The sequence below is a fragment of the Schistosoma mansoni genome, chromosome W (assembly GCF_000237925.1).
Source record: "Schistosoma mansoni strain Puerto Rico chromosome W, complete genome".
Taxonomy (NCBI): Eukaryota; Metazoa; Platyhelminthes; class Trematoda; order Strigeidida; family Schistosomatidae; genus Schistosoma; species Schistosoma mansoni.
In genome coordinates this window covers 5,498,272-5,515,122 of record NC_031502.1, presented here as the reverse complement: position 1 = coordinate 5,515,122, position 16,851 = coordinate 5,498,272, and the positions used below count along the sequence as shown (strand labels likewise).

General features: G+C 37.0%; 1 protein-coding gene across 1 annotated transcript; it reads left to right on the top strand.

Moving 5' to 3' along the window:
* Positions 1 to 104: 104 nt before the first annotated feature.
* Positions 105 to 16,354, top strand: Smp_171620 (putative methylthioadenosine phosphorylase; the record flags this gene model as incomplete). The annotated part of the gene is made up of 6 exons (XM_018800001.1): positions 105 to 119; positions 3,161 to 3,306; positions 7,096 to 7,366; positions 13,226 to 13,513; positions 14,637 to 14,759; positions 16,298 to 16,354. 6 exons carry the CDS (start codon positions 105 to 107, stop codon positions 16,352 to 16,354), a joined length of 900 nt encoding a protein of 299 aa, XP_018653858.1.
* Positions 16,355 to 16,851: the final 497 nt, after the last annotated feature.

The following is a 16,851-nucleotide window of genomic DNA, read 5'->3' as shown; positions in this document are numbered from 1 at the left end:
TTTAATTGATTGGTTACTAGGACAGTTGGCGGTCTATGAATGGCAGTTACTGATAACTCTGCAATCTTATCCCAAATTGCCCTACATACACGTGTCTAGTCTAAATGTCGGAAGTTAAGGTAACTTATATTTTGTTCATATAATGTTACTTATTGGCTAGTTAACAGATTTTCGGTGAGACTATAATTTACGGACAACCTTTGAGCGACGTAAAAGTGGCCTTGAGAATATACACCTACTTGCTAGGGCTAAATGAGTTATAAACTTATATGAAAAATAAGGATTATGATTTACAGTTAGTGTTTAGGGTTAGGAATTGGACTCAAAGTTCTCATCACGAACTGATATCAGCTAAAATCCCAAAACGCCCTTTAACTAAATGGATGAATTTTTTGGGTTCTCTTCAATATTTCCTTAGTCTGTCCAAAATTTTCTAATTCTTTGGAAAAATCTATGTTTGTCTTTCGATACTACCCCATGTTTCTTTGCATTTCGAGGGAACTGCCCATAATTCCTGGTTTTCACAAATATTTTCCGAAAGTTTGGGGAAACCCATTTATGTTCTTCAAGAAAAAAACCCACGAGATCCCCCATTTTCCTGGAAAGCATATGGAATTTGTGGGAGGTACCTATAGTTTACTGTGCATTTATTCATAATTCCTTCTCAGTTAATTTCGTACGTCTTAGTTCAAACATAGGACCTGAGTTTATTTCAGGCAAAGGCTTCAGAGGTCTTTTAAGTACTAAGACAAAAATGTTTAGGGTATCATACCCGATTTCTATGAGGCTGTATTCTCCAGTCTTTTTCATGAAGACAGTCTGCTACCCCTAAACCTATTTCCGTTATCTTACCGCAGGTTACGGGGTGTGTAGTGCCGCGATTCGTTAATCGTTCGTTTCGATAACCGATATAATTCTAATCTTAACGGCGCGTAAAATCAGAAGACAAAGGATAGCAGCAACTACAGTTTATTGTCGAATAACTCAGGTTCGAAAGCTAACAACACCTGAGCGAATATGAACGAGCGAGTGAGCGGCAAGCGAGAGAGAGAGGCGAAAGATGATGCGTATTGGAGATGGCTGGGAAGCCAACTCGATTTAAGCAAGCGTTAGTCAACATTTATAGTCAGGCAAAAATGAGTGACAGACATATGATGAATAAGATACGAAGTGTGCACACATATACGCTCATATAAAAAGTACTCAAGGTTAATAAGCAAATGATTAACAAGATCAAAAGATGACTCAATGTACAGGTGAATTGGCTTGGCCAGCAACTAGAATAAAGTATATGGGCTTAACATAACAACCGATACTACAGGTGATCTAATGTTCGCTTATCGTACACTAAGCGATGATCTTGGAATTTATTTGTCTTATCGTTTCCATCCATGTAGGGCATCATTTGGAAGGAAATTTTAAGGAAGTTCAAAATGTGAGATCAAATCGTTTACGTCTGGAGTTGTTTTTCGCACGGAATAGTGAATTACTGGAATTCTCTGCTGGAACACGTAATATCAGCACATTCTACTGATACATTCAAAGCGAAATTGGACCTTTATAGTGCTACAACTTGCTAGGATTAACATAGGTTGATACTTTCAAGGAGCAACCGAATTTCTACATTATTAGTACTAGAAGGATTATTCCTAGCCCACTTATCTGTCCTTACTAGGTAGGAATGAACATCAAAAATTAGACCATCTGTTACGGTTAAAGGTATATCGATTTAAGTATCTGTCGTCTCAAAACCCATTATAACCTCGTCTGCTAAGTTTCATAAAAATTTTGCACAGTAAACATGTTTTTAGCAATAATGTTCCACTTATCCCATACCTATTAGCTTATTGAGTGAAATTTTGAACCAAAAGGAGACTAATGAAAGCAGAAAAGCAACAGGGGAATACATTAAAGTATTTGGTTCTCCAGACTCTTCCAATGGAGTAGGGTGTTACTGGTTTAGAGAAAAATCGAAAAATTTAAGAATAATTTGGAATGTATAGTTGTAGCTGTCTGTGGGTCAAATATCAAATGTTTGATACAACCAGGTATTGTCATTAACTTACACAACTCTGGCTCAAAACCTAGCATACAAATAAAAAATTGGTTTCTAAATTGAACTCAACTTTGAGTTGAAAGGTTACTGAAATTTACTGCGAAAATTATTGTAGCATCTGAGGCGTCACCACTATGTCTGTTACACAGTGGCATATTGAAACAGCGTGTCGAAGCCTCAATGACACCTAAAGGACCTGGTTTTACTGGGTTTTGGATATAATAAATCTTAGGCATTCATTAGGAATGTAAAATTTAACATAAAATACGAATGAAGTCTTACTTGCCATTAAATTTTTATGATTGGACTTACCGGTTACTGTTGCTTGAGGCTGGCCACGCGTCTTTATGAGGTTGTTTCCGCGGAGTTCATTTCACCTTAAGGTTGGCATCAGAAGTCCGTGGAGCACCGTGTGGACTGTTTTACGGTTTACAATTCTACGCTTCCCTGTTTGTGGAAACACAACACTAGATACTATTTATATCTGAAACTAACTAAATACTACCATATCCTGTCACAGTCAGCTAAACAGCTGCCTAGTTTCTAGAGACGTTTGGTATCGTTACTTGAAAGTAGTTTCAATAAAATCTCGAAACAAATATTTGGACGGATGTAAAGTTTGATGAATTTATGTAGGATTGGTTTCTAATGGGTTACATTTTCAAACAAGCAATTGGGTGAACCATATTTTAAAAAAACTTTTATATTTTGGTAAAGTTAGTATCATATTCTTCGAAAGGTTTGGAAATCGATCGGTTGCCGAACTGATATTCACCGTTTTCTGTGGAGTTTTCATTTACATTTTTCACCAGGTCTATGGTAAGTTCGAAAAATGGTTATTATTGGGTAAACTGTCTCATTTAAATTAGTTATTGAACTTTGACATATTTTTACGTCTTTGTTAAAACATTTTATGTTTACATATTTCCTTAAAAGCTCATGGTTGTGTGAACAATAAATATTTAGTTTTAACAAATCCCCACAATTCGTAGTTTTATAATTCATCATTATATACGGCTATGTTAATTTATTTTCAAATATGTTTAATAAAGCTTCAGACACACCCTATCTAAAATGTGGTTATCCTTACTGTTTACATATTAGGTTGGAATTATTGGAGGTTCTGGATTCGACGATCCAGATCTATTAAAAAACGCAAAAGTTCGGACTGTAACTACTCCATTCGGAAATCCATCAGGTGTTCTTACTGAAGGTTTTGTTAAAGGTGTCCCGTGTGTTGTGCTTCCCAGGTAATCATCTTTCACAAAAGTGATTCGTTTGTGACACATCTATTCATTTGACTAGAATAAGCTGTTGTATTGAATCCATTTTATGATATAGCCCCCAAAGCCCTGGTACGGCCGAGAGTGGGAAGGGTCCGCTCTCCCTCTCGAAACGCTCTCTCACAGCTACGCGTATATAGCATCTGCCAGGGAAGTCCTATTCACTGCCTTCTCGTGGCGGGAGTGTTGTTTACGAAACTGAGAAGACGGAAAGCGAATGTCTGGCGCTTTAATCGAGTTGGTGGACACGGCAAGCCCACCTAGGGGAGTTGGAAAACCCTCATTCCAAACAAATGGTGCATATGGGCTCCAGGATCCTGAGGGAACAAATGGCATATGAATCAATCGTTCGTCACCGGCTACCATGGGACTACATCTCCTCACGATGCTCCACTGCCTTTTGAACCAGACCTTTAGGTCAAAGGCTCCGGATGTGGGCCCTAAGAAAACCACCTGTTTCAGTTTGGGCACCTGGGCAGTATCATAGCCCTCACACAAATCTCATTTGATCTGTGTGGCGCATATATATCTGGTGCCCCTTTGTACCAACATTTATGTTCAAATAATAAATAATAAAAATAATATATCGATTCCAAGATCTGTCCTAAACGTACTCTGGTAGCTGTCATTGGACCAGGGAATAAGGTTGAGAAAACCACAGACGTACATGTGTTAATTGTATCAGAACTAGAATTAAACGTTTTGTCATGTACAAATCAATTACGATTGCGTACAAACACTAAAATAACTTATTGTTATAGTCCATTATCCACTCCTCATAGTTTTCTAGGCTATTTTTCTAAGTGATCAGATGTTGGCCTTATCTAGTTATAGGACATCTTTAACCGATTTGTACCTATCTACATTTTCTTACTACCTTTTAGACCCGCATATTCATTCGTGTATCATTTTTTGTTGTCAGTTTTACGCTTGGTCTGGGTTTTAAATCAAAGTAATGGCTGGAAGCCTGAGTGACCAACTTTCAAGTCGGAAAAACTAATGGTTAGAAATCATGGTAAATATTTATCTATAATGTCTACGTATTATGCTAAAAGGCTCGGCATTATTAATAGTCAGGAAATATGCCACACAAAACAAAGTGACAACATTTTCATGTGGGGGTAAAAAAAAATAAAAAAAAGGAATAAAAGGGTGCTATGCAATTTACACCACTATCGAAGTAACTTTACAGTTTATGGAAAACATGAAATTGGCTACTGATCATCTCTTTTCTCAATCAGTCCTAGTGGTAGCTATACAGTGCTTTATACGAAAACGTTTGAGTTATCATGTGTAGAGATTTATTAAAGTCATCAAGAATGGTGTTTTGAAATATTACTACGCGTAAAGTAATGATCTTGACTTTGGAACAACATATATAAGCGAACAATATTGTTTTCGATTATATCCTCATCAGGCTTTACTTTAATATACAGTAATATTTATATAGATATACGAACTTATTAAACTAATCAAGGTAGTTTATGATTCAGTGATAACAGTGGAATAGATTATATAAATAAACATTAATTGAAAAATACAAATTGATAGTCTGGCGACAGGTGTACTAGTAAACAATAGATGATTTTAAATTCATTTTGTATTGTTTGTTTGAATCTTCCCATTGATGTTTAGGTCTACAATTGATCGGTCTCTTATTGGCATAAATGTGCATCCTGTGCGGATTGCCTCGATAGTGCCTTAAGTCGCAAGCATTATAAGCAAAGATGGATAGTGGCTAGCAGTGGAATGCAGGACGCGGGTTTCCTCCTATTTGGGACTTGTCAGCTGGATTGTTATTTTCCATGCTCTATGTTCGTTTATTTTTCTCCACCCCTCCCACCTATTTTTTATAATCGCTTCATTGTTCAATCATCTTAATGCGTAATCATAATTTTTATTAATGTTATTTCAGTGTGTATAGATATCATTGACCTATTTCCTACTATGAAACATGGATTCAAGCCTTTATTATTCTTATCACAGCTAGTACAACTGTCATCACACTATCAATCTGTACTTTCCACTTATTATGATTATTTATGTAATCTATTCGACTGATATCACTGACTCATAAACTACCGTGATTGGTTTACTGATTTCGCATATGTATATAAATATTGCTGTATATTAGAGTAAAGCCTGAAGAGGATCTAATTGAAAACAGTATTGCTTGCTTATATATATTTTAATTCACAATATGTGAATTCGTCAGATCTTGACTTTGTCCAAAAAAAGTTACCAAACCTTTGCATTAATTATACGGTATTCCTTTTGAATGTGAACAATCCTGTAAGTACATCAATGGTCAGTACAAACAGTATTCGGTAAACCTGAAGTATACTGTCGAACGACCTTGAGGTGCTAACCGATTCGGCCATTTAGTAGATGCCGAAGATTAATGAATGACTTATTATGCAATGAATAGAATATGTTTTTAGGGTTCATGCATTGCGGTTTATGTCAGTTTGTGATGAAAACCTCAACCCTGACACTCAATTCTAATTCATAACACATTCCTAACCCTATTTTGATAGTTGTTCCACAACTTATCCCGTTTCTCATTGGTTCGGTAGCATGCTGTAAGTTAGCCGATTATTCCAACATCTTCAGCTCGAAAATACCGTGTTTAACAAAGGTTGGGCAGAACTACTCGCACGACAACGTTTTGCTGCGAGACTAATCGCTTGACAGCACCAAAGGTTGCGCGATTCGCTATGAATAATTTTGGCTGCTGGTACATGTAACTGATTTTTTTCATCTCATTTCTCACGTGAGTATATACATATGTGACAATTATTCACAGAAACTCTTACCAGTCTTATAGAAGCACTTTACATGAATAAAAAGTGAATCTGAATATTAGTTAAGAATTGGTTATGTGTAACTTAAGTGGCAAATATTTTCATTTCAGTTAAAAAAAATATTATAAGTCTGTTTGAATTTGTAAAACTATTAGGTCAAAATGCTTTCACCATTTTAATTGTTTAATGAACTGGTATACATTAATATTCGTGCACATTTAGTTGTAAATGAATTGACTTTGACGACTGACTATAAATGTTTAAATTTTTCAGAAAGATTGATGTTAGTAAGATTGGCCACGTGAATACTTAGTGACCTTGGTTAGTGTCTAACTAAGAAGCTGTTAACTTTTGTACTGAATTCGGTATGTAATATGTATACTGACTTGACTAGTTATTGGATCTCCCTTTAAATAAACTGTCTGTATGTATGACCATCAAGCGTCAACTGAATGGTTTCAGTCCAACATAATTCGTGGTATTTGAACAAGGGGATCTATTTTCAATATTTGCTAGATATTCATCACCCAAACCAATGTTTCATTTTTGAATAAGTTTCTGTTACATCATACTGTTTTCGATTTATTAAAAACTAACTATCCACAACTTAATACCAAACAGTTTTGGAAAAGTTAGCTAAATGGTCTAATCCAGAGAAATATTTCTACAGATAATTACATCAACATCTTCAAACGCTGGACGTATAAGTCATTGTGATCATTCATACATAATTACAAAGGTATTTTTGGAGCTGAGTGCAACAACTATCTGTATTGGATCTCTGAAACTTTGCACAAACTTTTAAAAATATTTTCACCTTAATCTACATGTTATTGAAATGAATTTTAGTTCATACTGTATACGTACTTTTGTGCGTGATGAAGGCTAAGGATTACTCTGTTCAATAACACTGACATGGGTTATGAATGACTTGATCATTTTTGTCTTGCAGGCATGGAAAGGAACATTTACTGCTGCCAAGCGAGATCAATTATCGGGCCAACATTTGGGCGTTAAAAGAACTTGGGTGTACTCACATATTAGCCACTAACGCTTGTGGTAGTCTGCAGAAAGACAAAAAACCTGGTGATTTCGTTGTTCTTAACCAGTTTTACGATAATACTCAAAATCGAGAGCTTACGTTTTATGGAAGTGGGCCTGGCTCACTGAAAGGAGTCTTACATATGCCGATGGCAGACCCATTTTGTGAAGAAACACGTCAGGTGAGTTTTCGGATAATTAACTAGGGAGACCTGTTTCGTGTTTTTAGTCAAGAGGTAACGTAATTCACTTGGAGATGTTAGCTGTTTGGTCAAGACAGTTTTTAGTGCTTTGGCACTATGCTTCAAAATTCCACAACTTTGTTTGGTTTGTCTTCAGTGATGCTTTTTTAATATTTATGTCACAAGATCTCACGTGTTGATGGTTTTTCTGTTTGGATTGAAAATGTTAAACAATCTTCAAATGTTTTGACAGTTGCTAAACCTATCGAAGCGTCTAATCACACGATTAAGGTATACACGAAATCAAGTTTCACAAAACAGCGATTTGTTTGAAAAGCGATTCTCTATTGAGTAATATACGTATATCTGTGGCGCTTCGTGCGTCTGAAAGTCTGAAATATAAAGGGCTTCCTGCAACATAAGATAGTGCAAACGACAGATAATTGCTGTGTCTGGCCTTGAAAACAGTTAATCAACAACCAAAAACGAAACTAAGAGCAGACAATACGAAAACTTGCGTTTACTTACTGTTACGTACTCCTGTTACCCCCAATGGAGCATAGGCCGCCGACCAGCATTCTCCAACCCATTCTGTCCTGGGCCTTCCTTTCTAGTTCTATTTAACTTTTGTTCATTTTTGTCATGCATGTCTTCATTTCTCGGTGTAATGTGTTCTTTGGTATTCCTCTTTTCCTTTGGCCCTCAGGATTCCATGTGAGGGCTTGCCTTGTAACGCCGTTGGGTGCTTTCTTCAATGTGTGTCCTATCCACTTCTAGCATTTCTTCCTCCGCTTTAAATCTGGTTTGTTCTCTCCCACAGTAGGTTGCTGCTGATGCTGTCTGGCCAACGAATCTGAAGTATTTTGTGTAAACGACTGTTAATAAACACATGTATCTTTTGGATGATGGCTTTCGTAGTTCTCCAGGTTTCCGCTCCATACAGTAGAACTGTCTTGACATTTGTATTAAAAATTCTGATCTTGGTGTTGGTTGACAATTGTTTTGAGTCCCAGATGTTCTTCAATTGTAAATATGCTGCTCTTGCTTTTCTGATTCTCACCTTCACATGTGCAACAGATCCACCGTGTTCATCAATGATGCTGCCCAGATATGTAAAGGTTTTTACATCCTCCAAAGCTTCTCCGTCAAGTGTGATTCGATTGGTACATGTTGTGTTGTATCGGAGAATCTTGCTTTTCCTTTTGTGTATATTGAGACCTACTGCTGCTGCGGCTGCTGCTACACTGGTCATTTTCTCCTGCATTTGTTGTTGCGTTTGTGATAGAAGAGCCAGACCATCCGCGAAGTCTAAATCGTCAAGCTGCATCCTGCCTGTCAACTGTATCCCATGCTTTCGTCCAGATGTTGACGTCTTCATGATCCAGTCGATCACCAGGAGAAAGAGAAAGGGTGAGAGTAAGCAACCTTGTCTAACACCGGTCTTTACTTCAAACGAGTCGGTGAGTTGTCCTCCGTGGACGATTTGGCAGTTTAGTCCATCATAGGAGTTCTGTATGATATTGACTATCTTCTCAGGCACGCCGTAGTGTCGAAGAAGCCTCCATAGTGTTGTCCTGTCCACGCTATTAGAAGCTTTCTCGTAGTCAATGAAGTCGATGTAAAGTGATGAATTCCATTCGGTTGATTGTTCCACAATGATCCGTAGAGTTGCGATTTGGTCTGTACACGATCAATCTTTACTGAATTCAGCCTGTTGGTCTCGAAGTTGGACGTCAACGGAGTCTCTCATTCTGTTTAACAAAACCCTGTTTAGGACTTTTCCTGGTATTGAGAGAAGAGTGATGTCTCTGTAGTTATCACACTTGCTGAGATCGTGTTTCTTTGGTATTTTGATCAGAAGTCTTTCTTTCCCACTCTGTTAGTACTTGTTTTTCATCCCAAATCTTATTGAAGAGAATGTGGAGTATCTTCGCAGTTGCTGCTACATTTGCTTTCAGTGCCTCTGCCGGAATGTTGACTGGTTCTGCTGCTTTGCCGTTCTTGATTTGACTGACGGCCATGCTGATCTCTTCAATTGTTGGTGGGCCAACATCTATTGGGGGTCCGTGGGTGCTACTCCGATGTTGGGTGGGTTCAGTGGAGCTGATCGATTCAAGAGTTTTTCGAAGTGTTCTACCCACCTGTTCCGTTGTTCTTCAATGTTGGTGATTACCTTGCCTTCTTTGCTTTTCACTGGTCGTTCTGGTTCAAAGTAATTTCCAGCAAGTTTCTTTGTTGTGTCATACAGTTGTCTTGTGTTTCCTTCTCTTGCAGCCTTTTCCACCGTCATTACTAAATCTTCCACATATTTACGTTTGTTGGTTCTGATGCTCCTCTTTACTTGCTTGTTCGCTTCTGTGTATTCGACTCTTACCTTGGCTTTTTCTGCTCTTTTTCGTCTGGTATTGATTGCTACCTTCTTGTTCCTCCTTTCTTCAATCTTATCCAGTGTATAAACAGTGATCCATTCCTTGTGGTTGTGTTCTTTGTGGCCCAGAACCTCCTGATATGTTGGAGTGATTGCCTCTTTTATCCCTTTCCAGTTGCTCTACATAGTAGTTCCCTCTCCATTGAGTAGATCATGAAAGGCCTGGAACTTATTGTTGAGGGCTATCTTGAGTTCATTGAGTTTGTCAGTATCCCGAAGAAAAGCCGTATTAAACTTTTGTGATGTTGTCCGTCCTGTTGTCCAATGCTTCTTAAGTTTTAATTTCATCTTGTTGACCAGCAAGTGATGATCTGATGCTATATCAGCTCCTCTCCTGGTTCTCACATTCTCCATCGTACTCCTGAACGTTTTGTTGATGCAGATATGGTCGATTTGGCCCTGCGTTGTGTGATCCGGTGAAGTCCATGTGGTTCTGTGAATGCGTTTATGTGGGAATATAGTGCCGCCTATGACCAGTTTATTGAAAGCACATAGGTTTGCAAATCTCTCACCATTTTCGTTCCTTTCTCCCAGTCCATGTCGTCCCGTGATGTTTTCGAATCCTGTGTTGTCCATTCCAACCTTGGCATTTAAATCCCCCATCAGAATAGTCAGGTCCTTTGTTGGGCATTTCTCGAAGATCGACTGCAACCTATCGTAGAATTGGTCTTTAACGTCTTCATCGTAGTCGTTGGTAGGCGTATAGCATTTTATGACGTTCATTGTAATGCCCTCTTTCTTCGTTTTGAATGAGGCTTTGATGATCCTTGGTCCACGAGATTCCCATTCTTTAAGTGCATTTTGTGCTTGTTTGGACAGCATCAATGCAACTCCTTGTGTATGTGGGGCATTTTGTTCTTCGTGGTCGGAGTATAACAGGAGCTCACCTGAAGATGGTCGTTGTTGTCCAACCTGCGTCCAATGTGTTTCACTGATCCCAAACACCTTTAGGTTGTATTTCCTCATTTCTGCAGCAATTTGGAAGACTCTTCTGGTCTCCCACATCGTACAAGCAATTCCATGTACTTAAATAAATGGTTGCTCTGGTTGTCAGAAGGTGCATCAACGTGACTTCTGAAGGAACTCGGCTTTCATCATGGGACGTCATAACTCTTCTAAATGAAGATCTAACTCCCAGGGTAGGATTTAAATAGTTTGAATTAGTTTTTCTGGTCAGCGTTTTTTTAGCGAGTTAGCTTTCTACGGGATGAGGTCGCTAACCCCATGTCCAACCCTCCTCCTTTATCCGGGCTTGGGACCGGCAGTAGCTCCAGGAGCTACAGGTGGATTTAAGTTTCCGGCTATTACTACAATATCTGTCGAACGCCCTTTCTGAAGAACTGTTAATTGGTGGTAGAATTTGTCCTTGATTGCATCCGGGCTGAAATCTGTCGGGGCATAGGCGGAGATGACGAATAGACATCGTTTCTCACGCCGATTTCTCCTCACTTTGATAGAGCTTTCTAATATAACAGCACATAACCGACTGTTAATGGGGATCCAATCGATTAATGCTGCCTCAGTTCTAGCGCTTAGTGCAACACCAATGCCAGCAAAGCCAGATAAAAATACTACAGGGTTCCCGGATAAACGCACGTAAAACAAGCCTTTTTGAGCGACAGATGGAGAGCGAATGTATAGTACTTCACCAAAGTCTTGAATACGGGTCTCGGATAGACAACAAACATCGATATTAAGACTTTCTAAAGACATAGCCAGCCCTATACGTATTCAGTGGAAGCATTCACTTTCGACCAGACAGTGACTGGAGATCGTTTAGATAGAACAGAGTTTCCACCATGGGCGAGCTGCTGTATAAGTTGAAAAATGGGTGTACATGAAGTGGGGATAGAGGAAGATAAGTGACGTAGCATATTAAAAAAAATGATAATTGTAATAATAATAAAAATGAGTGTTATCAAGTGAATGGGAATTGTCTGAATTCTGATTGGAGAGAGCATCGTATTCCGTGAAGTAGTTGCCATCTCATTAGATTTTTGTGAAAGCCATGATACTGCCCAGGTGCCCAAACTGAAACAGGTGGTTTTCTTAGGGCCCACATCCGGAGCCTTTGACCTAAAGGTCTGATTCAAAAGGCAGTGGAGCATCGTGAGGAGATTCAGTCCCATGGTAGTGGGTGATCAACGATTTGTTCATACGCCATTTGTTCCCTCACGATACTGGAGCCCATGTACACCATTGGTTTGGAATGAGGGTTTTCCAACTCCCCTAGGTGGACTTGCCGTGTCCACCAACTCGATTAAAGCGCCAGACATTCGCTTTCCGTCTTCTCAGTTTCGTAAACAACACCCGCCACGAGAAGGCAGTGAATAGGACTTCCCTGGCAGATGCTATATACGCGTAGCTGTGAGAGAGCGTTTCGAGAGGGAGAGCGGACCCTTCCCACTCTCGGCCGTACCAATGCATTCGGGGGCAAATTATTTTTACTCCGTGCGAAGACTGAGTTGGAAAGGATGAGATAAGACTCATTGTGTTTTGCCTTCCTACGGAAATCTTTAGTAAAATGCGAAAGATTTATCCGCAATGAGGAGACACCAGAGTTATGAAACATTACACAAAAGATGATTGACGGGATCAATGTGCTACTATAAGGTGTACTTATCGAGTTAAAATACACTGATGATATTGTACTATTGGGTAAAGACGCTGACAAAATTCAAAATCTGTTGATTGCCTTGGACAACAACATAAGCATGTTCGTGATGAGTTTCTATCCTTCAAAATTATAAATGTTGCTTCAGGATTAGTTTGCATCAACGCTAAATACGATAGTAGGTAGTGTAGTTGTTGAGTATACTGACTACTCCACTCATCTTTTAAATCTCATCAGCCTTTGTGGTTTAGTGTCTGAGGAAATCTCGGTACGGATTCGTAAAGCTCAGTTGGCCTTTGCAAACGTTAGTCACTCATGGTATATGTGAAATGTCCGTCTGTTAACCAAAGTGCGTGTATACTGTACAACACTTTTCTTTGTATCTTAAGGCTGTAAATTATGATCTTTGCAAGTCGAAGACATGCATAGACAACTAGTTTCTTATCATAGGTATTTTCATAGCATTACTCACATATCCTAGAAGGACTGAATGAGTTCTAAAGTTAAACATAGAGTACTAAACAAAGATGGAAAATAGGTTGATGGGGTAGTGAATCATCAGCTGAGACGGTTAGAACATATATTACATATTCCCAACCACCTCCTACTTCAACATACAATGTTGAATGGTGTAGGAGTAATTTGGGACAAAACTATGGGCAGCCAACTCAAGACGTGTCATCAGTCCATAAAATCACTGACTTTTTATCTGAGGTATGGCGATAAGTCCAGACTGAGACTGTAAATGGTAAAGTTTTGTTTTAATTAACTTATTCGGGAGTTCAACACCAACTTCTTGTATGCTTTATTTTTCCAGGTTTTAATCAAAGCAGCTAAAAATCTATCACTAACTATTCGTGATAAAACGTGTAGTTCAGATACAATTAGCAATCATCCGTGTGTGCATACTGAAGGTTCTGTAATTACTATTAATGGTCCACGTTTCTCAACTCGTTGCGAATCATTGTTATTTCAAAAATGGGGTTTCGATTTGATCAATATGACATTAGTTCCTGAGGTTTCATTGGCTCGCGAAGCTGGTTTAAGTTATGCTTCTATAGCAATTGTTACAGATTTCGATTGTTGGAAAGCAGATGAGGAACATGTGAGAAAGTTATATTTACTGCCTATTTTTGAATAGTATTTTATGGATACACACATAAGGATGTCCAATAATTTTGTTATATTTTTAGTATAGGGTTGTGAATTGCAGTGGAATTGTGATTGTATTCGGCTTTGAATTTGAGGATATTTATTCATTCTTAAACATTGCATTTCTAGGAAGTCCTAAACTAAAGCATGATCGTTATTAATTTTTACTTAGTAGAAAAAAAACCTAGGAATTTCTATGATTTATTAATTAAGACACTCAGTTTTTTCAACCATTAGATTCAGATCCAAATCGAACTCTACTTATTTCTGTCTGGTCAGTTAGGTAGTATTACTATTCCTTCCACAAAATGGTGTGACGCAAATCCGAGTATTTAACCATTTACTTAACACATGAAACATATTACAATTCTTATTGTTGACTAATCAACCAAACACCAATGTTTTCACTAAATAAATGGATAACCAATCGGTATTGTAGTTTAATTTCTGATAGAAATTGGATGACATGATTAGCTGGTTTCTTTTTGACTGGAACCATTGTCATTCATGTTTCCTGTTTGATTGATGGATAATAATTTAAGCATAGAATTAGGCCACGTTTGTGGGACTATTAACTAAATCTGTTATAACAATGCTTTTTATTCATTATATGTTACTGATCTCTTGATGTTTTCATGTTGCATTGAACTAATGAAACTTTAAAAAACTAAAAACTAAATAATTACTAAACGTAGTTGACGAACTAGGAACTGATTTCTAGTTTATTTCACTGAATAGAATAAAATTATTACTTTTAGTAAAAAAAATGTTTTCTCAAGGATAAAATTGGATACAGTCTGTTATGTAATGGATAATTAAGCAAAACTAGGAAAAAAAATTATCCGTCAATCAAACAATTCACATTCACCAATGGATGACCTTGATTTCCGACGATCATAAAACCTCTATAACCATCTAAAGGTTAGTTTTATTGAATATGAGACAAATCATTTTTTCGGTTTACATGTATATTAATTACTGTCCACACAATGCTCAATTTATTTGAAACTATCAAGTACAGCCTTAGCATTGATACCAACAAACTCATTTTTGATGTATTATTCCGTTTTTACCAGGTCTGTGTTGATATGGTTTTGGAACAGTTTCGTAAAAGTGTTGGTCAAGTTAGGGAAATCTTATTAGAAGCTGTGAGATTGATTGGTGCTTGTGACTGGACAAAAACTATTGAAGCAAATAAGGTAATTTGATTTTTTTTTCACAGACTTATCTTTTTTGTGTCACTTGACTAGATATTAGTGACGCTTCATTTTATACCACAGTGTTAAACAATTTGTCTAATTTTGTTTGTCTAAAAAAATTTGAACAGTATGTTTTGAACTATTCAATATTGCCATATAAGATTACAGTCAGCATCATCCGCCAGACACGAACTCAATACACACTGACAGACTTTGAACACTGAGTCCGTACTAAATTGAGCTGTCTACACAAAGGTTATAAATAACCGTAAAATGTATTTGCATCAATAAAAACTATGTCATGGAATCCATATGCCTTGAGTGTGAAGATACTACTAATGAGAACCATTATTAATGTTTGATATTCAACCATTGTCAACACACTGTTATATAAATTCGAAAGTGTAAGATACAGTTTGAGCACAGGTCGGATAAGGTGTTATCTATTTTAATTGTTGTTATTTTCTCATTTAAACTTGTATTAGTTATCTGTTATCGGTGGCCGATAAACAGATGTTATGTTTTACGTGTGTGATGCTGTCATGAAAGCACACTTATTTGAAGTAGAAGTTATTTGTAGTCATTCCACCATGAAATCGTTCGGGAACCAATAATTTTTTGCAGCAGTTGTGTCATCAACGTTTAGAGAGTAGTCTCCTTAGAATAATCTCTACCAATTCTACAAACAAAACACTCCGTCATTATCTCAAGATTGGCTTATCTAATTCATTGACCAAGTACATGTTCATGTACCTGGTTTTGAATCACACTGTTTATGAAGTCTAGTAATACCAATTATTTTAAAGTTTGAGTGTGATTCATTGGCTTATTAATTAAGGTGATCATCTTTCAACCATTGGATCTCAAATCTTGACGTTACTGCTTCTAGTTTAGTTTGACCAACTGGATTGTATCGCTAGGCCTGATGTAAATGATGTGGCTTATAGTAGTGATATTACTAATTGCATCAATAAATTTCTAAAACAATTGAAAATTGAATTGACTTAGTATGATTTAAAGAATGAGTTTCAACTTACTAAGTTGAATTTAATGCACTGATTCTATTCATTGCTTGATAAATCGGAGAGGGGTTCAATCAATAATGAGTCAGTATTGTTGGTTCAATGAACTGTGTTATTCTCACTTAACACAAAAATAGGTATATGTTACATTCATTTAAGTTATAAAAAATTTGGAAGAGAATTTTCTTTCTATATCAATAAACAACAGCACCAACTGGTACCTGATAAATAAAAAAGTATCTGTAGTATTTCAATAACTTCTAGAGATTATTATACAGCCCGATTTTCAGTTAAAATATGTTACGTTCCATGCTCCATTATTTTAAGCAGCTTAACACACTTAAAATGGAATAATCGAAAAGATCACATGTATGTATTAGGTGCTCTAAGGAACTCTATGACACTGAAATAATTTCCAGCATTCATAAGCACTTTTCACTTCATGAATCGTATAATTTGTTTTCTAACCGAATCTTTTTTATTGAAAAGCTTTACATTTTAATTCTCGTTTTACAGGCGCTAGTGTTGAGCTCACGTCAAGACTTACTTCATCAAGGAAGTAATGACAAATAAATATGAGGTTAATTGGAATTTATTATCTGTGTATTTAGTTACATGAATAAACAGAATTCAGTCAAATGAAGAATTCAAAGGACGTTTTTTATACTTATCTTCCTTTTGTTTCGACTTTGTTTAGTCAATAACAATCCTAATTTTTTTCATGACAAGTACTTTCGATTTTTAGTCATTTGTTCTATGACCTAATAATAATATTTGATTAGAAAATAAGTGGACATTTTTATTCCCTTAAATTCTCGGATAGTGCGAATATTTAAATTGGACTTAGTCAATTATTTCGACAGTCAGTCATTCGTAAACAACGTAGAATCAGGAATATTTGTTCATCTAGATGTCCCATAATCTAGGTTTACGGTTTAGAGATAAATACATAATTCAATACCTGAAGAAAATCTGTAACACAATAAAAATTCAGACTATTGGAAATCATAGTGCCAGAATTAGTGATAAAACAAAAATTCGCTGTATAAAAATTAAGAAAAGATCATGAC